Source organism: Oncorhynchus tshawytscha, linkage group LG17, assembly GCF_018296145.1.
Source record: "Oncorhynchus tshawytscha isolate Ot180627B linkage group LG17, Otsh_v2.0, whole genome shotgun sequence".
In the NCBI taxonomy this organism is placed as follows: Eukaryota; Metazoa; Chordata; class Actinopteri; order Salmoniformes; family Salmonidae; genus Oncorhynchus; species Oncorhynchus tshawytscha.
In genome coordinates, this window is record NC_056445.1 from 18,865,438 (window position 1) to 18,890,382 (window position 24,945).

The following is a 24,945-nucleotide window of genomic DNA, read 5'->3' on the forward strand; positions in this document are numbered from 1 at the left end:
AACCTTTTTTAGCACACATTTATTTGGCAAGTTAATAATAACACATGTTCATGCATATTATACAAACAAATGTGACAGTAAAGAATGGAAAAACAGTCAATCATTTGGATTAATCAGAATTTAGGATATAATCAAACACATTCTCTAATAACATGCTGGACATACACATTGTATTTCGTTATTGTGTTATATAGGCCTAGCTATTTATTGCATAATGCAAAGATTTATATTTGCCATTTAACCACTATAGATAGAATACTTAAGTACGAATTAGATCATTGTTAAAGTCTGAGCTAATAGTTCTGGAACAGCACTATTCCAATGTAATCCGTCTCAACTGGTTACAGAAAGTTACATCGGTTAACCTATCAACACAGTAATGGCGGTGTTGGAATTATAGAACATACTGAAAAATGTATGATAAAATAATACTTATTTTAAAGTTAATACTTGTTTTATGTAACTTCGTATTTTCAATGATTGACTAATTTTCTCTGTGTGATTCATTGAGAGAGTGCTACTCTAATAATGACTACTACAATTAAAATGTTCTACTTAAAATGACTAGCGTCTGGGTTGCAGTAGGTATTTATGAATTATTTATTTAAAGACGAAGCAGAATGCAGTAGATGTTATAATGGACAAGCACACAGATTATAATAGAATCTCAATGTATTTCATTAATCTTGTAGATTTCCATCATTGCGCACATCAGTATTGAAGTTGGTCTCCTTACTCCATCTTCCGCAGGGCATTGCACAAGATCCCAATTTCCCCTAAAAACAAAAGCAACATGATCAAATTAGATAATTCATGTCTAGAAGATTAAGAAACATTCAATTCCAGTAGGAGTTGGACATCCATACAGATATTGTCTTTAATTCAATTAAACTATGTTTTCAATTTGTTAAAGGCAAGACAAAAATAAATCCTAGTGTGGTCTTCTGTAGCTCAGTTGGTAGAGCATGGTGCTTGCAATGCCAGAGTACTCGGTTTAATTCCCAGGACCACCCGTATGTAAAATGTATGACTGTAAGCCGCTTTGGATAAAAGTCTATGCTATAAATAGCATATATTACATACAGTATGTATAAATTACAATTGGTAGAAAATCTAATTTGGATCCATTTCTAATAGTACTTGATGTTTGTATTTGCATAAGGGGTTATTGAGAAGTTAGTTTTATGAGGACTCCATAGAAATGTCACACACCACTGATGTTGTCAGCCAGGTTTCTCAGCTGCTGGGTGTTATCCAAGACTTCAATGCTTTGGGTGTACGCATTGTAGCGCACTGAGAAAGGCCTGGGAATGGTGTCGGCAAATTTCCTGTATAAAGAGTCATAACATAGGACTTTCAATTGAAAATGTAAACGTATATATTACGATATAAAGATCCAGAGAGTTCCGAAGCAATTACAGTGAATGAATATGACATAATAAACGTTTAATATTGTACAGATGTTAAATATGACCTGACTCTCTCTTTAGCGTCGTCAAAGCTCTCTGCAACAAAGTAAATGGGCTGGAACTCAGTGATTGGGTACTTCTGGAGGCTGGTCTTTGCAGGGTCAAATGGTTGAATCTTGGGCTTGTCTGTCAAACAGTACTGTAAAACCAATTCAAAACAGTCAAATGTTATTCCAGAGTTTGACAATCCCCACTTATGGGAGATGTACAGGACCACCAGAGGGCAGGCTGGGCTCATGGATAGTAGCCCAACAAGGCATGGGAGACAAGGTAACCAGAGGCAATTAAGCACAGCTGACGGTACTAATGACATACTCTCCTTCCCCTATAAGAGAGAGAATGGAACCAGCAGAGAGGGGGAAACTATCTCTGGAAGATGGCCACCGAGAGAGAGGAGCTATCCAGGAAGAACCACTAAGACGGTGACAATCCCGTGACTTTTTGTTGTAGTTTAAAGATAATCCTATTGTGTTCCTGTTTCATCTGGAGAAGAAGATGTATGTTTTTTCCTTAGAAGATTTTCATTGATTATGTTGGAGTGTTTGTGTTGACCAAATGCCCTCAATAGAGAACTGTGTTCAATCAAGAAAACCTACTCCTGACTCGTTTATTCCACCTTCCCGCTTTAGAGTGACGCCATGTTACTTGGTCCGCTCACATTGGTGGAGAATGCAGGCATTAGGTGGACGAGTGACACAAGGATAAGTGAGTAAATCAAGATTCTTCCAGTAGACCCGGAGGAACCATTCAAGAACGATGGATAACGCCCTACTACAACAATTGATCACGGCACAGCAGACAACCATAGAACTCCTGCAACAACAGCTGAGCCGACGAGAAGAACCTAGAGTTAAGCCAAGAGCGGCTGCTCACGCCATCTTACCTCGTCTCTCCAAGGAGGATGATATTGAGGCCTTCCTCATGACCTTCGAAAGGACGGCCACCTTGGAAGAGTGGCCGCCCACAGAATGGGCGAGCGCATTAGCCCCTCTTTTGACTGGGGTGGCTCAGGAAGCCTATTTTGACCTGGATTCCCGCGAAGCTGCGGACTATGGGCGACTAAAAACCGAGATCCTGTCCCGGTACCAGCTGACTGCCAGAGATAGGGCTGTAAAGTTCCATCAATGGACCTATACAGCTGATCAACCCGTCCGTGCCCAGATCTTCGCATTAATACGACTGACGAAACAGTGGCTAGAACCTGGAAAGGGAGTAGGACATGTGATAGAGACTCTCGTAGTGGACAAGATATTGAGAGAATTACCCAGTGACTTAAAAAGGGTTGTGGGGCAAGCCAACCCGTTGTCAGCCGACGACATAGCCCAGGCGGTGGAAACATATCGGTCTACAGGGGAGTTGTTAAAAAGTGACAAGGAGGAACGGAAGGAGTCTTCCAATCCCGTACCACGACTCACCCCGGCGCGCCCGCCACCGAAACGTCCAAGCCCCCCCCGGAGGTGGGAGAAGTCAGCCACCACACAGCAGGGTCGGTGTTATAAATGTCAGTCTCCCAACCATTATGCCCACAATGTCCTAGCAAGGATGAGCCCATGGTCACGGAGTCATCACTGCCTACCCCCACACATCCCATTTTGAGGGGGCAGGATCAACACTGTTGGTTAGCAGAGATAGCCCCAGCCTCAGAGATTCCGGTGCGAGTCGAAGGACAAGATGTGGTAGCTATTCTCGACTCGGGAAGTATGGTTACGTTAGTAGAGGAGCGGATGGTGACCTCCGCAACACTGCTACCAGACAAAGTAGCCGTATCCTGTATCCATGGAGACACCCACTATTACCCCACTGTGAATCTGCCTATTCTCACTCCAAAAGGAAGGTGTACAGTCAGGGCAGGGAAAGTGCCCCAGCTGAAGGTGCCATTATTGATCGGGAGAGACTGTCCCCTATATAAGGAGCTTCGGCAGATGACGTTATGCACGGGAAGAAGGGGGACAGGAAAGAAGAGAAAATCCAAGCCCGAGGTAGTAGTCCTACAAGGAGACGTAGCCGCGTCCTCGTCCTCTGCAGCAGAGGAAGAAATAGCGACCCAACGTTTACGACAGATATTCCAGGAAACCACTGATGAAGACACATGTGAAGGGTTATACACAACGCAGGAAGGAAGGAGCAACCAGGCGCTAAGGGATATATTTGAAGCTCCATCCGAGGAGGGAACCTGGAAGGGATTCTCCTCGGTCACCCCTGATGGGGATGTGGAACATCCTCCACATCCCTCTACCGAGGTCGACCTGCCCCAGGAATTAAAGGGACAGTTCGGCACCTCGCAGCATAGAGACCCAGACCTAAGGGAGGCCATGAGGAAGGTGAAGGTGATCGACGGGAGGAACGTCGACGGATCAGGTGAGCCCCCTCTTCCTTACTATGCAATCAGGCTCTCTTATACTGGGTCGTACGACGAAGGGGAGAAAACCAGGAATTACTAATGGTGCCTAGGCCATACAGGGATACAGTTCTACAGTTAGCCCATTCCCACGTCCTAGGAGGACACCTGGCACGAGACAAGACTATTGACAGAATCATGCAGAGATTCTATTGGCCCCGGGTCACCCGGGATGTGGCCAGGTATTGTAGGACGTGTGATCAATGTCAACGTACAGCCCCACGGCCACACCTACGTAACCCTTTGATTCCTCTCCCCATCATAGAGACTCCCTTTGAACGCATAGCTATGGACCTCGTAGGACCCCTCCCAAAATCCGCCAGAGGACACGAGTACATCCTAGTGGTTATAGATTACGCTACCAAGTTCCCGGAGGCCATACCCCTGCGTAACATGTCGTCAAAGGGAATTGCCAAGGAGTTATTCCTGATGTTCTCTCGTGTGGGCCTCCCCAAGACTATCTTAACCGATCAAGGAACCCCGTTCATGTCCCGGTTGATGAAGGACTTGTGTCGGTTATATCAGGTTCAACAGATACGTACAAGCATATTCCACCCTCAAACAGACGGGTTGTGTGAACGCTTGAACAAAACGATTAAAAGCATGTTGAGAAGAGTGGTGTCCCGAGACGGGAAAAACTGGGACATGCTTCTCCCACACTTAATGTTTGCCCTGCGAGAAGTACCCCAGGCATCCACTGGATTCTCTCCGTTTGAATTGCTCTATGGCAGACCCTGTCGAGGAATCCTCGACTTAGCCAAGGAGACCTGGGAGACCCAACCATGCCCCTTTCGATCCACAATAGAACACGTTACCCTGATGAGAGACCGCCTGTCAGCAGTGTGGCCCATAGTCAAGGAGCATATGGAGAAGGCCCAAAGGACCCAAGGCCGGGCCTATGATAAGTCCGCGACCCCCCGTGAGTTCACCGTGGGAGAGAAAGTGATGGTGCTTGTGCCCACGGCCGAACATCGCTTGCTGGCGCAGTGGAGGGGGCCCTACGAGGTAATGAAAAGGGTCTCACCGGTCAATTACCTCATCAAGCAACCTGACAGGAGGAAAAAGGTCCAACTCTATCACATAAACCTGCTGAAGACGTACCATGGACGAGAGGAGGAGGTGGCTTTGATGGCCCTGGAGGGCAAAGGAAAAGAGGAGGCTCTACCACAGGTGCGCCGTGGCCAAACTCTCCTACCGGAGCAGTCAAGACAGCTAGACAAGCTGATTATGAACTTCGGTCGAATATTCTCTCCATTCCCAGGACAAACAGATGTCCTGTTCCACCATATCCACACTGAACCCGGCAAGAAGGTGCATATCCGCCCTTACAGGATTCCTGAGGCTCGCCGAGTCATCGCTAAGAAAGAGGTGAGGGAGATGTTGAGGATGGGCGTGATCGAGCCCTCGACGAGTGAGTGGTCCAGTCCCATAGTCCTGGTCCCCAAATCCGATGGTAGTATGAGACTCTGCAACGACTTTAGGGGCGTGAATGCCATCTCTACATTCGATGCGTATCCCATGCCCCGCGTGGATGAACTCTTGGAGCGCTTAGGAAAGGCCAAGTTCATCACTACCCTGGATTTGACAAAGGGATATTGGCAAGTGCCGGTGGCTCCGGAGGATCGCCCAAAGACTGCCTTCGCCACCCCAGAGGGGCTTTTCCAGTATGTGAGGATGCCCTTCGGACTGCACGGTGCCGCTGCAACTTTCCAACGCCTCATGGATGCCATTCTACGGCCCCATCAAGAGTATGCAGCGGCGTACATAGACGATGTGGTCATCCACAGCGAGGACTGGGATAGTCACCTCCTGCGATTACGGGCGGTGCTCGTGAGTTTGGAAGCCACAGGGTTGACAGCCAATCCAAATAAATGCTGCCTGGGCCTGTCCGAAGCGGAATACCTGGGGTACACCGTGGGGAATGGGAAAATACGCCCACAGGCAGAGAAGACCAGGGCAATTCGTGACTGGCCTCGACCCCGGACCAAGCGAGACGTTCGGGCCTTCTTAGGGATAACAGGATATTATCGCCGTTTTATCCCGGGATATGCAACCATTGCCAACCCCCTCACAAACCTCATCAGGAAAAACCTGCCAAACCAGGTAGAGTGGAAAGACTAGATGGAAGAGGCCTTTCAATTGCTAAAAGATGGCCTGTGTTCTGATCCCGTTCTACAGGCTCCGGACTTCTCACAAGAGTTCATTGTGCAGGTCTACGCCTCGGATACAGGGCTCGGGGCCGTACTAGCTCAGAGTAAAGGTGAAGCAGAGAAGCCGATTCTCTTCATTAGTAGGAAGCTCAGCGATCGGGAACAGAGGTATGCGACCGTAGAGAAAGAGGCCTTAGCCATCAAGTGGGCCCTCGATTATCTCCGGTACTACCTACTGGGCCGGAGGTTTGCATTAGTTACTGACCATGCGCCCCTCACGTGGATGGCTGGTAAGAGAAACAATAACAACAGAATAGCCAGATGGAAAGAGAACGGTTGTAAAGACAAAAACCATGTCATCCACAGGGCCGGATCGAGGAACGGGAATGTAGACGCGCTGTCCCGACGCGACCAAGACGGTGCGTCTGGCGCCCGACCCTCCGGTTCGGTCCTGGGGGGGAAGGTATGTGGAAGGACCACCAGAGGGCAGGCTGGGCTCATGGATAGTAGCCCAACAAGGCATGGGAGACAAGGTAACCAGAGGCAATTAAGCACAGCTGACGGTACTAATGACATACTCTCCTTCCCCTATAAGAGAGAGAATAGAACCAGCAGAGAGGGGGGGGAAACTATCTCTGGAAGATGGCCACCGAGAGAGAGGAGCTATCCAGGAAGAACCACTAAGACGGTGACAATCCCGTGACTTTTTGTTGTAGTTTAACTCTTAAGGAGGCTGCGAATTTTCGCAGCTTTTTGTTAAAAATCGCGCAACATTTCAGCGTCCTGCTACTCATGCCAGGAATATAGTATATGCATATGATAAGTGTGTGTGTATAGAAAACACTCTGAAGTCTCTAAAACTGGTTAAATCGTGTCTGTGGCTATAACAGAACGTGTTTAGGAGTCAAAATCCTCTGAAAAACTGTTCACCAAAAACACAAAAATAATATCCATCCGCCAGTCAATATTGTCTAAGGCTGAAGAAAATACATGGCAATCCCCTGTAAACGCCTACAGCTTCCACACGATGTCGCCAATGCTGTCATTTAGGGGCGGCTTTATCCTTGGTTTGGAAACGTGACGCATTTCCTTTCTTTGGGCTCACCACAGGATGTTTTGAATGTGAAAACATGGACGATGATTTCAAGACTTGCTGCTATCGAATACAGATCGCCCCGTGATCAATTTAATAGATTATTAACGTTTATTAATACCTAAAGTTGGTTTAGAAAAGTAATTTGAAGTGATTTGTAAAAGTATATAGGCAACTTTTGTAATTTTAAAAAGTGACGTTGCGTCTTGTAAAGGGGCATTTTTCTGGATCAGACCGGTCTTCAGCAAATGACATTTTGGGTATACAATGACGGATGTAATCGGGAAAAAGACCCAATTGTGATGTTTATGTGACATATAGGAGTGCCAAGAAAGAAGCTCGTCAAAGGTAATGAATGTTTTATATTTTATTTCTGCGTTTTGGGTAGCGCCGGCTACCGCAAAATCTATTGTTTTGTTGACGGTCTGGTATTCTGGGGGGTGTATGCTATCAGATATTAGCTTCTCATGCTTTCGCCGAAAAGCATTTTACAAATCTGACTTGGTGGCTAGATTCACAACGAGTGTAGCTTTAATTCAGTACCTTGTATGTGTGTTTTAATGAAAGTTTGAGTTTTATCGAAAACTTTCGGTGGCGCTCTAAAATATCCGCTGATTTGATCCCGCCACAGGAACATCCTCCCTAACAAGTTTTAAAGATAATCCTATTGTGTTCCTGTTTCATCTGGAGAAGAAGATGTATGTTTTTTCCTTAGAAGATTTTCATTGATTATGTTGGAGTGTTTGTGTTGACCAAATGCCCTCAATAGAGAACTGTGTTCAATCAAGAAAACCTACTCCTGACTCGTTTATTCCACCTTCCCGCTTTAGAGTGACGCCCAATTACTTGGTCCGCTCACATATGTCTCAGCTAACTGCTCATCCTCTGATGACAACGTCTGATGTAACTGGTGACTTAAGATATGAATTCTGTCTCTGCCCCCTACTTCTCCAGTGAACCACTAACCCACTCCTCACCAGTTTCCCCAAGTGACACATTTAGCCTGAGCCCTGGGTGGACCACTAACAAACTGATTGACAGCTGTGTCGCATTAGTGGAAACCAAGATTGGTATCAGGGCAGGTCTGATGGTTTTGACTAGTAGAAGTTACTTTTCGTAGCAGGTTAGGAGAATTTACCTGTCAGGTTTGGAAAATTAGGTTAAGATTAGGGTTAGTTAAAATGCTAAAACTGTCCCCGACGTGACTCGAACATATCTAGCTACAACCAGGTCTGCCCTGAGAACAGTCTTTGTTTCCACTAATGTGATGCTGCTCTCTGGCAGCCCACTGGGCTACATCATATGGATATGTCTATATTAGAACTGCAGGAAGGAGGCCTGCGCACGTGGGCATTAAACAGGTCATGAAAGACACCCTCGTAAAAATAGCCACTATGCTAAATGAATTGTTCCACTGTGGCTGCTTCTAGCATCCATTTATCATTGTAAGTCGCTTTGTAAGCTGTAAATGTAATGTAAATACCTGCAGCTCTCCAAATGATGAGAGAAGCCCGGCTCCATAGGCCTTGATCTCAGAGCCCTGTTTGCAGAGGCCAAACTCCACTGTGAACCAATAGACCTGTGGACAGACACACACAAGGGCTCGTCACATATTCAAAATGGTTTTGTATTCCCCTGGTATCAGGAGTCGGCTGTAGTTGATGTTGTGAGACGTCTGAGAAACTTACAGTAGCAAGCCTCTCAATGTACTCGTCGGGGGCACCCAGGGAAGCCAGACCGATTTCCTGTTCAGAACAGCGTCAAATAAATCATGCTATTGTCTATATTTGCATCAGGATATTGTGCTGTAACACAGATGAAAGCGTTCTACAGGAGCAAAACCAATATTAGAGAAAGACTGGCACATTCAGTACAGTTGCACCGCATTCTCCTCAATCCTCCTCAACATTATGACTAGCATGACTGTGTTTGAAGCTGATCTTTAAAATGGTGCCCTTTTTCACGCCACCAATGGATAGTTCTCTTAAGTTATGATACCAGCAGTGGATAAAGAACGTTCATCTCCTCTTGTGTTCTTTACCTGTGAGAATTGGGCAAAGGTGGGGTCAGCAAACAGAGGAACATGGCCCAGGAGTTCATGGCAGATATCCCTGTGGATAGATGTAAGTCAATGACTGTAGAACATATTCAACTATGTACAACTGGTCCCAAGGTGGGATGTGACACATCTATAAAGGCATGGACACACCGGTGGCATTTGCCGGCTACGTGTAGGAACTGACGGAAATTGGACGGTCCCTAAAACATACCATGGCGAACGAGCGAGTAATTGATGTTTTTTCTCCTTAAAATGATGAGGGTGACACTCACGGCTCAGGTGTGTACATGGGCTTGGATTGGTGACGAATGTACTGTGTAGAGTGGAAGACTCGGAAGGCCAGACCAGCCAGGAAATCTCGAGAGGAGAGCAGGCCAGCCACGGGGCGCAGCCGAAAACCTGTGCACGCTAAAACAGAGAGGAGGGGAGGGTACCATGTCAGTGCATGTGGGACGCTGATAGAAGCAGAGGAAGTGGGGCACTTAGGCACGATCGGTTGTCTTTACACTGCAGGTAGCGTGAGATGTCCTCCAGCTGGGGGATGTTGTCCTGCCTGTAGCCGCAGTACTGCTCCAGCAGGGGGAACACACGGTTGTGCTCGCGGCAGGCGTGCGTGGGGTACAGAGTCTTCAGCTCATTGAACACTGTGCTCCATGTGGCCTTCTCCTCCGCTGTGTACTCCACCTTGGGAATGACCTGGCCACTGAAACAGAGAAACACACGGTTGTTAACACACGCCTGCGTACAATATGTCTTTATATACACAGACACACACAGTCCCTATTTGTTGAGGGAGGACTAGGAGGATAGATGGGTGGGGGGGGGATCAGTTAGTGGATTCACTTCATTATTCTGCCAAGGTACCACTGCCATGTAAATGTGAGCGTCCTGTGAGGGTGTTTTCATTGGGGCTGGCGCTCTCTGTAGTTCCTGGGAATAATGAAGTCTCAATTATGCGAACAAAGCTAGAGGCTTCAAATCCACCACTGTCCCCTCTGTAATTTGTCCCCTTCTGTTTGTGGTAATTTTCAGTAAAAGGCAAAGCGGGGAATGAAATGAGGCTGGAGGAGAGAGCCATAGATCACTTCTAGTAGGTTCTAGAAGCTCTCCACCTCTGCTGTTGTGTAAAAGAGGGACCCAAGAGAAAAATTGTTCTAGTCTGGATTGATAGTTACTGTCTGTAGTTGTAGGCAATGTCAGCAAACTCCTTCCTCCTGGTTCTGTACACTGGGTCTGTGAAGCCCTGGAGTGAAAGACAGAAGTAATCAATGTTAGATCTTATTTATGGTCACTGCCTGGCCCTGTATATAGTGTGTCAATCCTCAGCTCGGACTACTTGGACTCTTTGACAGCATCATACTCTCCCACTCTGCTGAGAGCCCTGGCTGGAAACACATATTCAAATGAGGCCTTTGTAGAATGTATGCTGCTCATGAGGAATACATTTCACTTTATAGACGGTGGCAAAAGGGAGCAATTATCTATAATTATAGGGGCTCAATTAAAGCAATGACATCAATTTGGGGCCCTAGAGAGTTTCCATTAGAATAGATAACAGAGTGGGGACTGTCATCACGATTTGAATCTTTCATAAAACACACGTGTGGGTGCACATGTATACACACACGTGCCTGCGCATCTACACACACCCACATAAATCAAATTCAATTGTAATCGTCACATGCTTCGTATAACAACAGGTGTGGACTAACAGTGAAATGTTAACTTATGGGCCCTTCCCAACAATGCAGACACACATACAATACAAAGCAGACACCCAGTACACAGTGTGTAGGATGTAAACAGACAGTAATAAATGGTTGATCCTTACAGGGTGATCAGAATCCAGCTCAGATCCGTAGCTCAGAATCTGGTTGGCAAAGCGATCCAAGTCCTGGATGTCATTGGGGAACCATGGAACTGTGGGACGGGGGAATCTCCTCATTACCCAGTTCAGGTGAATATGACAAATAGATATATACATGGCCAAAACAGACCAGAGTAAAACCAGTCAAAATAGTGGTGCATAACTTCTTGAGATGTAGAAAACTACAATTTAGTCATATTTACAATTGTCTGTAGTATATCTGCCTTGTGTTCAATGTCCAATTCCAAAATTTAAATTGATTGAAACAAGTGAAGCCCAAATGATTATTGATGTGGATGGCTTTGTGGGGGATTTGCCTGCAGGGTGCTTTGTATTGGGATAGAACACTATCCAGTAACCATGTTGACAGTGAACAGAGCACCAGAGGAGGTCACCCATTGGCTCATTTATGACAGTTAGAAGTACTGGACATCAACCATTCATCTAAATCGAGGCCGTGTGGTCCAGCCTGAGGCTAAGAGAACAATGGGACTCCACCAGACTCCTCTCAAAACAGCCTGTCTCCATCTCAGACCATAAATATCTCTAATATCCTCCAATCACACATTAACCTGTCGCCCTGTCCAGTAGACCATAGGGCTAGACAGAGGGGGCTGAGTACAAGGGCTGCTGGCTTGATGGTGGCCCTGTCTATCTCCGCCTGTCTGTCTGTCCGAGATGAGCGATGGCCCTGTTAGGGATTCCCTCCTCTGGGTCTGTGATAGAGACAGTCTGTTCTGTGACAGTCGGTGACACTGGGCTCCTCTGTTTGCAGCCAGGCCAGTTGGTACCCAGTAACTAAACTAATGTCATTGTGGAAACAACTAATAAAGGAGGCTGGATGTGAGGGGCAGGCCATCCGTCTCCGCGGCGACGCTCATGGACTCATTAGACAGTCTGGCTGGTGGCCTGCTAAAGCGCCACCCAAAGTTTAGATCATATGACACACACACAGGCTTTGTCTACTTCCCCCTTCTCCCACCTAGACACAAATATATCATCACATAATTATTGTTAAGTACACTTAAAATAATGATTTAATAGTCATGATTTTAATCAGTCATGGTTTTTAATACTTTCAGTCATGGTTTGGAATACGTTATATGCATATCTAGATTGATTATTAATTGATAATATACTTATATTTACACACATTCATACACACCAGGATTAGGGTGAATTCCATTTCAACTCTAGTCAATTCAAAGACTAATTCTGTATTCCAATTCCAAATTTTCCTAATTAAAACGTGTTGACGAGGATTGGAATTAACTCCAACGCTGATACACACACCTGTGTCCTTCTGTTTGTTGCGTGAGAGCTCGTGCACGTGGCCACTGATCTCGGTGCGCAGGCCATCGATGACCTCGTCCAGGGACTTGGAGTAGCTGGTGTCCACGCTGATGAAGAACTCAAACTCCTGGTTGTTCAGTCGTGACGGGCGAGACTCGATGTGCATCAGGTTGATGCCCTTCTCCTGTTGAGTCAGAGACAGAGGAGAAGCCATGTAGCTCTGTAAATCCTGTGCTGGGTGGTTCAATCCTGCTATTAGTTCTAGTACATCACTTTATTTATTTTGTTTTTGTATCTTTAACCTTAAAAGCATTATTGGGTTACTGAAATATTATTGGCAATAAAAGTTAGGTTACATTTTTGAAAAACTACTTTATAAACCTGTGATTCAACTCATGACGATCCAGCACTGGAAATACTGTAAGTGGACTTAGCATACCACTAGAGGGCGCCAAGTGCACATCCAAACAGTGGTCATTTGACAGGCTTTGTTGAGTCGACCATGCCCTTAGGACAGGTCAGCACAGCACTAAACAATCATCCAGCTAATGCACTGTGGGCTGGATGTTATAGAACCGACTAGAGCCAGGACGTGGGCTGTGGTATCATTGAAAGGGCTTGCACAACAGCATGCAGCATTTTTATCAATGCCGTCACATCTTTGAACTCATTCGGTCTTCTTTTTGCATTTCTATAAAATTGCCACTTAACACCAGAGAATATTTTCCAGATTATGTTCATTTTGGATGGGATTCAATGTGTGCATATACATATCTATGCATTTCAATATCAACTGTACATCTCAATATCAATTGTAGTTTTTGGCCCATCCGGAGAAACATGCAAATCTATAATGGTGAATTATTTAAAACATTTGGTTTGGTTTTGTAACTGTGGGGAGCAGAGAGGGTGTAGAACCATCTCTGACTGCCATAGGCCCAGTAGAGAGGCGGGGTCAGGCGGCACACAGTCCCATTCCCCTCACTCTCCTCTCTCTTCCCCCATCACTATCCCCCCCCTCCATCTCCATCTGGATCCCATTCTCCAGACTTGGGCTCTATGGAAACCACATGGATCTGCTGTTGTTTCAACATATAACAGCACTTAGTTACATAACAACGCCCCCCCATGGCTGGCCTAACATCGCTCTGCATACTTTAAATCTGATGTGCCGTTAATGACTCCTTGTGGTGTCAGTGAGTTTGTTTGCCCTGTTTGTTAGGTCTCTGTCTGTTTTAGTTTAGGCAGATAGTTTAGTGTTTCCTTTGTTGTTGACAGGAGATCAGTACTGCAGTGTTATTTTAATGTTCATCTTTATTTTTTAAAATAAATGTTTTAAACATACAATCTACTTGCAGTGAAACCGCTCAACAACTACATCACATTAGTTATCTAACAGACCCCCATCCAGAGAGACACACAGAAGCAACCGGGGTCAACGCCCTGCTCAAGGGCACGTCGACAGATCTCCCACAAGGTCCAAATCCCCCCCACAGTTCCCCAAGACCTGCCCCTCAACCATCCGAGCCCCCCTCAAAATAGATAAATAAATAACGAAAATCCATTTCCCACCCCCAAGAACCCCCTAATATTAATCTTACAGGGAGTCTGACCAGTCTTATCTAGGGCAAAATATGCCCCCCCAGTTTATATGGACCCAGGGCCTATATGGGCAATTTGGATAGATTTGTGTACTTCCTAGGGATGTCCCTATGCTCCTGGTGACTTTTGAAGTGGAATGAATGTCTACCACAAGGCCTTGCGTGAGTGGCATTAACCTTATCCGTGCCCTGGCTGGGCTGAGGCCTTGGTCCGGTCATAACAAGCTCACTGATGCTAGGAATTGACTCCTGACATGACATCCAACCCACATCACATGGGCTGGAGTTTCGGAGGGATAAACAGGGAGTTACTGTAGCTGGGGACTGGAACTGCATAGGAGGACTTCTTGACTCCAAAGGAACACTGTAAATGTACATGGGTATGAATGATGCTGGTTATGCAGCTGGTAATATGGATATATGGAGCCAATGTAAACGTTTCCTTTGTATTCGGTCCTTCCTACTTGAGCTGTCATTTTCAGGTTCTCACATTCAAATTATGATGGTTTCTACTTTGATGCCTTCGATGTTTCACTCCGCATACATGAATAAAGCCATGTCTTCCCACTGATGACTGAGAGGTGGGGGGGGGCAACTGGTGTTGCTGAGTACAGTGGAGTCTGGTCAGTCCTGGGGAGAGGGAGGGCCGTGTTGATGGTTTTAAGGGTAACGTGGCCTGTTTTTATAGAAAAGGAGTGTGTGTATGCCTGGATGTGATTGGACTAAAACTGGGTCTGAGGGTGGGGAGGTTTGGGGTTTTACAGGGAGATGGGGGCTGAGTAGGGGGTGGATCTGGGGAATGAGAGCTCATAGGTCCAGAGGAGCTTCTCATGTTTACATTTGGAGTACAGCACGTGGAAGATACTTATTGATCTCACACATCTCCACAAACACGCATTAAGAGTTTTTGTTTTACTTTGTGTTTTACTCCATTTAACAAAAAAAATCTGTAGTAGAGAGTGGGGTAAGTTGAGCCATTATTTACATTCAGCATCACTACATCAAGGGAAATATAGTATTATTTCTAACAAAGATATCTACATATTTCAGGATGGTGTGTATCCCTGGAAATAATCAGAGTTCATAACAGTTTTGAAAACATAGCTTGCCCCCCATAAAAGCGGTCTCTTGGCACAACTTACCCCATGTAAATTGAGAATTGGGACAGGGGGAGTTGAGAATAGGGACAGGGTAGGTTGAGAATAGGGACAGGGTAATTTGAACATCTTGGCCTTGTTCTGTTATAATCTCCACCCGGCACAGCCAGAAGAGGACTGGCCACCCCACATAGCCTGGTTCCTCTCTAGGTTTCTTCCTAGGTTTTGGCCTTACTAGGGAGTTTTTCCTAGCCACCTGCTTCTACACCTGCATTGCCTGCTGTTTGGGGTTTTAGGCTGGGTTTCTGTACAGCACTTTGTGACATCAGCTGATGTAAGAAGGGCTATATAAATTGATTTGATTTAATTTGAGAATAGGAACAGGGTTGAGTGACAGTGTCCTGTGACAGTGGGTGATGGGGATGGAAGGTCAAAGTTGAATTCATGGAATGGGGATGTGGTATATTGTATATTTAACTGTATGCCTACATTCAGATATAGATCTCTCTGTTCAATATCACTAACCCTTCCATTTCTTGCCCAGTTGTCTGGGACAAAGATGTTGTTTCCATGTACCAATTCGTGGGCAAGTTCTTTTGAGGCTACTAAGCCCATGAAACTGGTCTCCAAGCTCAGCCTCCATGTCATCAGATAAGACCTCGTGTTCCTCTGCTACTCTGTCATAGCCTCTCTTTCACAAAGGTACATGTTAGTTTTCTTTTCTTGTCAATGACCTCTTCAGTGGAATTCAGTCTATTTTCCTCATCCATTTCTGCTGATTAAATGGACTTCTTCCCCTCTCTCACTTCCTTGGCTGCTCTCTCAAGAACCTCAGGGGGGCTAGACCCCCTGATTGCTTTACATTTGTATACACGGGACATGATGATGTCTGCTCTGTAACACTACAAATGCTATATCTTGAGTTCATATGCATGACACATTGCAGGCATATTATGCATAAAACGGACCAAAATGAATCATTTGTGTGGAGTATGGTAACCATTGGCTCTTCTTACCCCATGTCCATTTTCTCAACTTACTCCAAGGCAAACATTTTGACTATATTAGCCAACATAGCTACAAGGAAGAACTTTCATGCTAGGTTTAGGATGTCATATGAAGCTTATAGAGACCCCAACTGATGTATAAAACCATCTACTTTGGTTTAGATACAAGCATCATGAAACATAGTAACACATTAAATGAATTACTTTTGTTCTGTTTTTTTGGACCTAACTTACTTGCCACTTTTCCATGTGGTTTGTTCCTTCACAGACTCCATGAAATGATGACCTCTTCCTAAATATGTGGTCAGATTCTTCATTTTGTGTATGGTTTCTTAGAAACAAGGGGTGGCTCAACTAACCCTTTGACTCAACGTACCCCACTCTCCCCTACAAGCGAGGCACAAGACAATCCAATTCTGTTTTGACGACGATGACATCAAACTTCGATAGCACTTCATTGTCGAAGGTTAAACAATGAATGTGCTGCCCAACAGTCCTGACTGCGTGCTACGAAGTACATAGTTACTTCAGTCAACACATTTTTTTAAAAGAATGTACCTTGGTGCGGGGTCAACTGTTGCTGGTGGCAACAACACAACATGGTTAAATGAACGCAGTAGCTATAACTGGTGACCATATTGGGGTCTGATGGGAGTCTTCCAGTCTGTTTGGCTATTTCAAAAACAGAAACCTCAGCCTGCATCGTGGATCAAAGAGCGGCCTGGAACGATTGTGTCCACAGCTGCTCCCGTAGATATCTAAGATAAAGATGTCATCACACTAACAGTTACCATAGAGCCGTAAATCTACACAGTCAGGCTTACATCCCCTCAACTCTAAATTCAGTAACCTACATTAACAACGTTGGCTACTGATACATTGGGCAACCAACACATTGGACAAAGACGTCAGATCAACACCCACATTTGGGTTAATATTTGATTGAGTTGTCAACAAACTCAAAATATTTCAAATAAACCAAACCTTGAACTCTGGTTGAAAGGTCTTGGGTTAAAATGACGCAAAAATGTTCAACATGTGCAGTGGGGCAAAAAAGTATTTAGTCAGCCACCAATTGTGCAAGTTCTCCCACTTAAAAAGATGAGAGAGGCCTGTAATTTTCATCATAGGTATACTTCAACTATGACAGACAAAATGAGAGAAAAAAAATCCATAAAATCACATTGTAGAATTTTTAATTAATTTATTTGCAAATTATGGTGGAAAATAAGTATTTGGTCAATAACAAAAGTTTATCTCAATACTTTTATATACCCTTTGTTGGCAATGACAGATGTCAAACGTTTTCTGTAAGTCTTCACAAGGTTTTCACACACTGTTGCTGGTATTTTGGCCCATTCCTCCATGCAGATCTCCTCAAGAGCAGTGATGTTTTGGGGCTGTTGCTGGGCAACACAGACTTTCAACTCCCTCCAAAGATTTTCTATGGGGCTGTGATCTGGAGACTGGCTAGGCCACTCCAGGACCTTGAAATGCTTCTTACGAAGCCACTCCTTCGTTGCCCGGGCGGTGTGTTTGGGATCATTGTCATGCTGAAAGACCCAGCCACGTTTCATCTTCAATGCCCTTGCTGATGGAAGGAGGTTTTCACTCAAAATCTCACGATACATGGCCCCATTCATTCTTTCCTTTACACGGATCAGTCGTCCTGGTCCCTTTGCAGAAAAACAGCCCCAAAGCAAGATGTTTCCACCCCCATGCTTCACAGTAGGTATGGTGTTCTTTGGATGCAACTCAGCATTCTTTGTCCTCCAAACACGACGAGTTGAGTTTTTACCAAAAAGTTATATTTTGGTTTCATCTGACCATATGAAATTTTCCCAATCTTCTTCTGGATCATCCAAATGCTCTCTAGCAAACTTCAGATGGGCCTGGACATGTACTGGCTTAAGCAGGGGGACTTTGAACCAAGATCGAAAACATTTAAGGCAGTAGCGGCATACTGTGACAAGTCAATCAACAGTTTCATCTGATCTGATATATTTTGACATACATGTCATTATTAAAAGTCATTATTCCCAAAAATAAAGATATCACCAGTGCCCGGTGTCTGGTGTCCTTTGGTGTCTGGGGTCCTTTGACAGCTCTTTGGTCTTGGCCATAGTGGAGTTTGGAGTGTGACTGTTTGAGGTTGTGGACAGGTGTCTTTTATACTGATAACAAGTTCAAACAGGTGCCATTAATACAGGTAACGAGTGGAGGACAGAGGAGCCTCTTAAAGAAGAAGTTACAGGTCTGTGAGAGCCAGAAATCTTGCTTGTTTGTAGGTGACCAAATACTTATTTCCCACCATAATTTGCAAATAAATTCATTAAAAATCCTACAATGTGATTTTCTGGATTTTTTTTCTCATTTTGTCTGTCATAGTTGAAGTGTACCTATGATGAAAATTACAGGCCTCTCTCATCTTTTTAAGTGGGAGAACTTGCACAATTGGTGGCTGACTAAATACTTTTTTGCCACACTGTACGTGTTATGACAGCTATCCATAGGGATGCAATGGTATTATTTTGATTCTGAAATAACGTAGAAACAATGTTGAGTGACATTACTTTTTGCCCAGAGGTCGAGGGAACCTACTGCACCAACCTTAAGCCTAGGACTTGAATGATACATTATGTAAAAACCTTGGGGTAGTCCTCCAACTCCTTCACACCCTGCTGGAAACTCTCCATTAACATTTGGCTAGTTAAATGTTCATGTAAATTGTGCCCCAGGGAAATGTCCAGTATTCATACTTCATGGGGGTGCAGTAGTTACCGTACAGTGCATTTACTGGTAGTATCCAATGGTGGAGCATAATTTTCCATTACCTTGGCCTCTGTTGCAGGAGCCTGCGTGGAGATTGAACAAGCTGGTCTATATGTATGAGAGAGCCTGTTTCAATTGGACACAGAGCGGTACACATTAAAATACAGCAGGCCCTAGGGTAGGATATACTCCTACTGGGGGGAACTACGTACTGTATTCAGCCAGACACGGGTCCTTCACTGGGGCAGGTACCCGGATGCAGGAGGATGGTCAGTAACCTCGAACATCTGGAGCTAATTGGAAACATGCTGTCTTATGAAGCGTGTTTGGTTGCGTATCTTGTAAGTTCTTTACATGGAGGGAGAGAAGGGAAGAGAGGGAAGGTCTGGCTAACTCAGTGTGAAGCCCTGGCCTACATGGGGGGAGAGAAGGGAAACGAGGGAAGGTCTGGCTAACAGTGTGAAGCCCTGGCCATCTCTTTAAATTGGTCCCTCGGACTGACAAATGGCAGCTCGTAAACTTCTGTCTGATCTTCTAGAGTCGCTCTGCTTTTTATGGGCGTGATCGTTACCTCCCTAAGGTTGCTAGCAATAAATGGTCCCGTGTAGCTCATTGGTAGAGATGGTGCTTGCAACGTCAGGGTTGTGGGTTCAATTCCCACAGGGGACCAATATTTAAAAAAATGCATTCCCTCGCTACTGTAAGATGCTCTGGATAAGAGTGTCTGCTAAATGACTATAATGTAAAAACAACTGTCCTCCTGAAGGAGTGACTAAGCAGTTTTCCTGGTCCAGAACACAGCTGTGGAGTTGACTCTGAAGATGCTGTACATCATTTGGATTAGTCTTTTTCCTTCTGTTTTATTCATATTTGGCACGCATGGTATGAAATGGATAAAAACGTGATTGTTTACTTTGTTTGCTTATAGCCTGTTGTTGTGCTCGTACTGTTCAATAGCCTCATTACCCACCTCTCTTTCTCACCTACAGCTTTCACAGCTATTTCATCTAATACTGCTTTCAGCTTTCACAGCTATTTCATCTAATACTGCTTTCAGCTTTCACAGCTATTTCATCTAATACTGCTTTCAGCTTTCACAGCTATTTCATCTAATACTGCTTTCAGCTTTCACAGCTATTTCATCTAATACTGCTTTCAGCTTTCACAGCTATTTCAGCTAATACTGCTTTCAGCTTTCACAGCTATTTCAGCTAATACTGCTTTCAGCTTTCACAGCTATTTCAGCTAATACTGCTTTCAGCTTTCACAGCTATTTCAGCTAATACTGCTTTCACAGCTATTTCAGCTAATACTGCTTTCAGCTTTCACAGCTATTTCAGCTAATACTGCTTTCAGATTTCACAGCTATTTCAGCTAATACTGCTTTCAGATTTCACAGCTATTTCAGCTAATACTGCTTTCAGCTTTCACAGCTATTTCAGCTAATACTGCTTTCAGCTTTCTCAGCTAATACTGCTTTCAGCTTTCACAGCTATTTCAGCTAATACTGCTTTCAGCTTTCACAGATATTTCAGCTAATACTACTTTCAGCTTTCACAGCTATTTCAGCTAATACTGCGTTCAGCTTTCACAGCTATTTCAGCTAATAGTGCTTTCAGCTTTCACAGCTATTTCAGCTAATACTGCTTTCACCTTCTACAGCTTTTGCAGCTTTTCAGGTTTTTGGCACTCCTAACAGGCTTTTTATTTGTCCTTGACCAGTGACTCATTGGACAAACACATCAGAGCATTTCAGAATAAAGATTGAACATTACTTTGCATGTGTGTGACTACAGTACATTACTGCACATGTAAGATTGTTTGTTTGCACCGTGTACATTCATATTCACGGTTATGTTGAGTGGTTTACTTCAAACAGTCTGAGGGCTTTGGCCAGCGCCCCAACCTCCTCCTTCAGGGAGAAGAAGCAGGACAGCACCCCCGCCTTGGCGCTGGTCTCTTCCTCCAGGTACATGGAGCCTCTCCTCTGCAACAAGACAAGATTCACAGCAATTTGGCCTATGATCCCCAGGGCTAGACCTTACCACTGCACACATTCCAGGGGGCATTGAATGTGGTGGGCTGTGGATTACATTCTCATCTACATAGGTATGTACTGTGGATATATCACTGGCCTGGGGGGTGTTTATGAAGCTGAGTGGAGTGATTGACATGGCTGTGCTCTCCAAAAGTTAACCTTCTGTAGCGTGGTGACCCTTGGTATTACCGAAACTACACAGCTATTTCTCTCTCTTTATGCCCTCTCACTCTTTCACTCTCTCTCTTTATGCCCTCTCACCAAACTGCAAATGCATGTCGCCCACTCCCTAATGACTGAGCCTCCACAATCTGACCCACAAACCTGATAGCAACCCAGGTAGATCAAACAGTTGGACAGATATGCATTATATCATTAGGATTGTGTTCATTTATTCCATTGCATTTACTCCAATGCATCACTCACAATGAAAAATCATCTTTCGTGCATGTGTTTGTGTGTGGGCTGTGGTTATAGAACCCAGGTTATTTTGCATATTCTAAAGAACTTACCTCTTAAAAGCACAAAGCTTTCACACCTTTAACCTTTCCCCTCTGACCTTTTGTAGTAATGACCCCTGACACCGTCTCATCCAAATCGACTATTTATCTCTACTCAGCACAAATACCTCGACGTCCACAATTCCCCGAACTTCACTGTTTTATTGGGATTCTATCCATTTAGAATCTCCACAGTCCGTTATTGTGATGAATTAACAAACACTAAACGTTTTATCATTACTTCTCAAGCAAAAGTCGGTGTTAAACTGTGCACCCCTTTTCTAGATCAGATTTAAAAAGTTTAAAAAAATATATATTTATTACCCGCAACCTGCATGGATTCATAGTCACTGACCTTTAACATTATTCACAATTACTAGACAACAGTCTAGTCTGTGTTGCCATTCTGCGGACTAGAACATTCCAGCCACAGTGAACAACATACAGTAGCTGCACAATGAACAAAGCTCTAATAGCCGTTTCACAAAATGACACTGTGATTTTTTTACAATAGCACGTTTTACAGGGGGTCTGTCTCATGCCAAGTATACCTGTTCCCTTCACTATCTCGTGACATGGACTTTAATGCACAATAATAATGATATGGCTATATTAAATAAATAGAATCATAAAGCCATCAATTATCACCATCTAGTATTATAAGCCAAGGAGTTTATAAATGTATATTACTCATTCAACATTGTAACATAAATTGTCATCACCATTACATTATTAGTGAAAAACAACTTCATAAATGTATATTATTCATTAAACATTTAATATTATTGTTCACACTAGATTTGATGTTTAATATTGCTTACCTCTTTGCCATTGTCTGGTGTGGGATAGTCCCCGTTAATTTTTTTGTATGCCTTGTCCATCCTCCAGTCTTCTCGTTGCGCAGGTATGAAACTACCGATGCTGAATGTGTGTGCTTTGGTCGAATTTGTTTGAGCAACTCCAGTTGAACTTCAGCCATTCATGTAGGCCCACGTGACACCACCCCCCGTTGTGGTTTGTATCCCTGTCACGCGAGGAACAGAGGCCTATGGAGCCATGAAGTGCCAATAAAGCAGTTTCATAACATCTGGTTCTTTTCTATATTGGCACATCTGGTTCTTATTGTCTAGCGCTGGGGTAGATGTGGCTGGGTAAATGTTCCGAATCAACGTTTCACAACCATCACTACCTGCCAAGCCTCCACCCACTCGGTAGGACTTTCCTGTGATGTAACAGATACATATGACTTAATTATAATGATGAAGAGGATGGTCAATGCACGCCTATACTGTGACGCATGCTCATGATGAGCCATTAGACCACTCTAATGACCCGAAAATCAATAAAGTCGAATAGCTGCTACTCATATAAGGCTATGTTATGACAGTAAGCGACGCAACTTGTGTCGATCAAAAGTTCATAGCATTTATTTTTTTGTATGTATCTTGTGTTATCAATGTTTCGGGGTCGGTTCTGCTTGCTTGGCCCCTCTTACCAGCATCCAGTGGTGTGATGGTGCTCCTAAAAGTCACAAGGTGGCGCCGAACAACCGGTCAAAACAGGTTGTAGCTGATGTTCAATTCAGCGCCACTTCAGCGGCCTGACTATGTGACGTCCCTCCATTAAAAACAAACGGAGAGTTGTAAATTACTTTTCAAAATAAAAACTATTTGATCCTGAGTGTCTTATAGGACTAAGCCGTATGGGAATACTGCATTTTGTGTGTGTCGCATGCAACATACCTGTCAACTGGTGAATAAGCCGGAAGTATTTTACATTTCACATGACTCTAATTTAAAACGTTAAGCAGCTCTTTAAATGAATTGTCATACAGCTCCATCCTTTCTGCTGGTGTTCAACGAACACAGTAAGGCAATAGGCCGAGACATGTAGGCCCATCAATAATATACCCAGAATTCTCTACAACAAAGGTAGGCCTATCTACCTCTCCTTGTTAAAATAGACCACAAACAAGCATTTAATAGCATAGGCCTACTCCGCACTATTCAACATTGTGGTATTAACAATGAGAACACACCCAACCCACTCATGGTCATTATGGATAGTGACACGATGATAAATGTATGCAAGGAGAGGGTCTGACCTCTACTTGAACTCTGTGTAAGAGCATTCATTTCTTCAGACTGCACATATGTCATCTCACTGTATATCAGTGACTACACACTTGTCTTGTTTACATGCCAATGACTGGCTGTTGGATTCCATTGCATAGCTGCACAGATAGTCAATGCTGTAATAACGGTGTCATTAAACCTCATTAATGTGCCTGTCCACTTCCTCAATGTGTTCTTCGCACTGTACATCAGATCGGAGACTCACTGCATCATTAACCGTGATGGAGACAATTGCTCGTTCTTCATGTGAAGTGGCCGAGTGTGTGCGGACAACGGCCTGTTCCATAGAGCCTCAGTCCTCTTCTCTCTGTCTCACACAGAGCATCTGTTCTCACTAAGTACTCCTTGGGCCAAATGTGTTCTGGGACATTTTGTCAATTGAGTGCTTCATGTGAAAAATAGTGAGGAATGAACATTTAGCCTGTCTCAGGACCCATTCCTGGAATGTTTCCCACATGTATTCTAGCTGTTGTGAGTTTCTTAGATCTTTTGAGTCATTATTTGCCACAGACCTAGGATTTAATGATGTTGTTGTGGTGTTCGTCTGAATAACTGCAGACTGCAGAGTCTGTGTGATTGTAGAGACTAGACTAGGAAGCTGGGTTGGGAGAAGACAGATGACAGGGGGGAATTATAGAGTTGTGAGGCTTAATTGTGTCTTCATGAGAGAATGAGAGTTGTTATTGATTTATGGCCTGATTGATAGCAGTCCTGTGAATCGGGTCCACATGTGCACTGTCTCCCAGCCCCAGTCCAGTGTCCACAGGGGTGCTGAAGAATCTACTCTGGGTTTCCACTGTCATTGTGCAAAACTCTTCTTGAACTGAGAGAGAATTAAACTTTGAGGCTTTCAGCAGAGCTGTTGTAAAGAGAGTGAAAGGGGAATGGGGGCCGTGTGGCCAGCCACATGGGCTGTTCTCACTCAGATAATGGAGGTCTTTCTGTGGCACTTAACCCCCTCGCCGCACGCTGGGAACGGGCAGCCGTGCGCCCACCGCGTCTCAACAGACACGCTCAGACACGCTCACCCGCTGCATGATTGAATTTTACACCCAGGAAAGTCACCTCCAGCCACCTCCCTGCTACACGTGGCCCTGGCAGCAACTCTCCCAGGATCACAGCACATCTCACCCAGGCCAGCACAGAGAGGACGCAGGCCCAATGTAGGTAGGCCCATTGGGAGAATGGTGGATAGAGAGTAATAACTACTCCATGTGATGGGAGACCGTGGTCTACTTTACTGTAGAACAGTGGTTCTTAACCTTGTTGGAGCTACTGAACCCCACCAGTTTCATATGCGCATTCACCGAACCCTTAATTTGAAAAATAAAATATGATTTTTTCAAATTCAAAACATAGGTATATATTTTACTGGTGCACAAAATGAACCGTGCATCAACATCACTGTGTTCAAAGAACAAAATCATCAAAACATGATTCACACAAAAACATAATAATGAATATTT

The 24,945-nt window shown here is 44.4% G+C and overlaps 1 protein-coding gene across 2 annotated transcripts; it reads right to left on the reverse strand.

The window, feature by feature from the left end:
- pah (phenylalanine hydroxylase) lies at nucleotides 1-22,443 on the reverse strand. Of its 2 annotated transcripts, XM_042300345.1 has the most exons (13): nucleotides 22,166-22,442; nucleotides 20,677-20,793; nucleotides 12,330-12,513; nucleotides 11,001-11,089; nucleotides 10,345-10,412; nucleotides 9,676-9,872; nucleotides 9,442-9,577; nucleotides 9,152-9,221; nucleotides 8,799-8,855; nucleotides 8,594-8,689; nucleotides 1,475-1,608; nucleotides 1,213-1,328; nucleotides 1-776 (listed from the first exon to the last, which is right to left on the reverse strand). In XM_042300345.1, the coding sequence occupies exons 1-13, from the start codon at nucleotides 22,223-22,225 to the stop codon at nucleotides 733-735; spliced, it is 1,368 nt and encodes a 455-aa protein (XP_042156279.1). In that variant the 5' UTR covers nucleotides 22,226-22,442; the 3' UTR covers nucleotides 1-732. The 2 variants fall into 2 exon arrangements, with proteins under 2 accessions (XP_042156279.1, XP_042156280.1); XM_042300346.1 differs by lacking the exon at nucleotides 20,677-20,793 and having other exon boundaries at nucleotides 22,166-22,443.
- Between the last annotated feature and the right edge of the window lie 2,502 nt (nucleotides 22,444-24,945).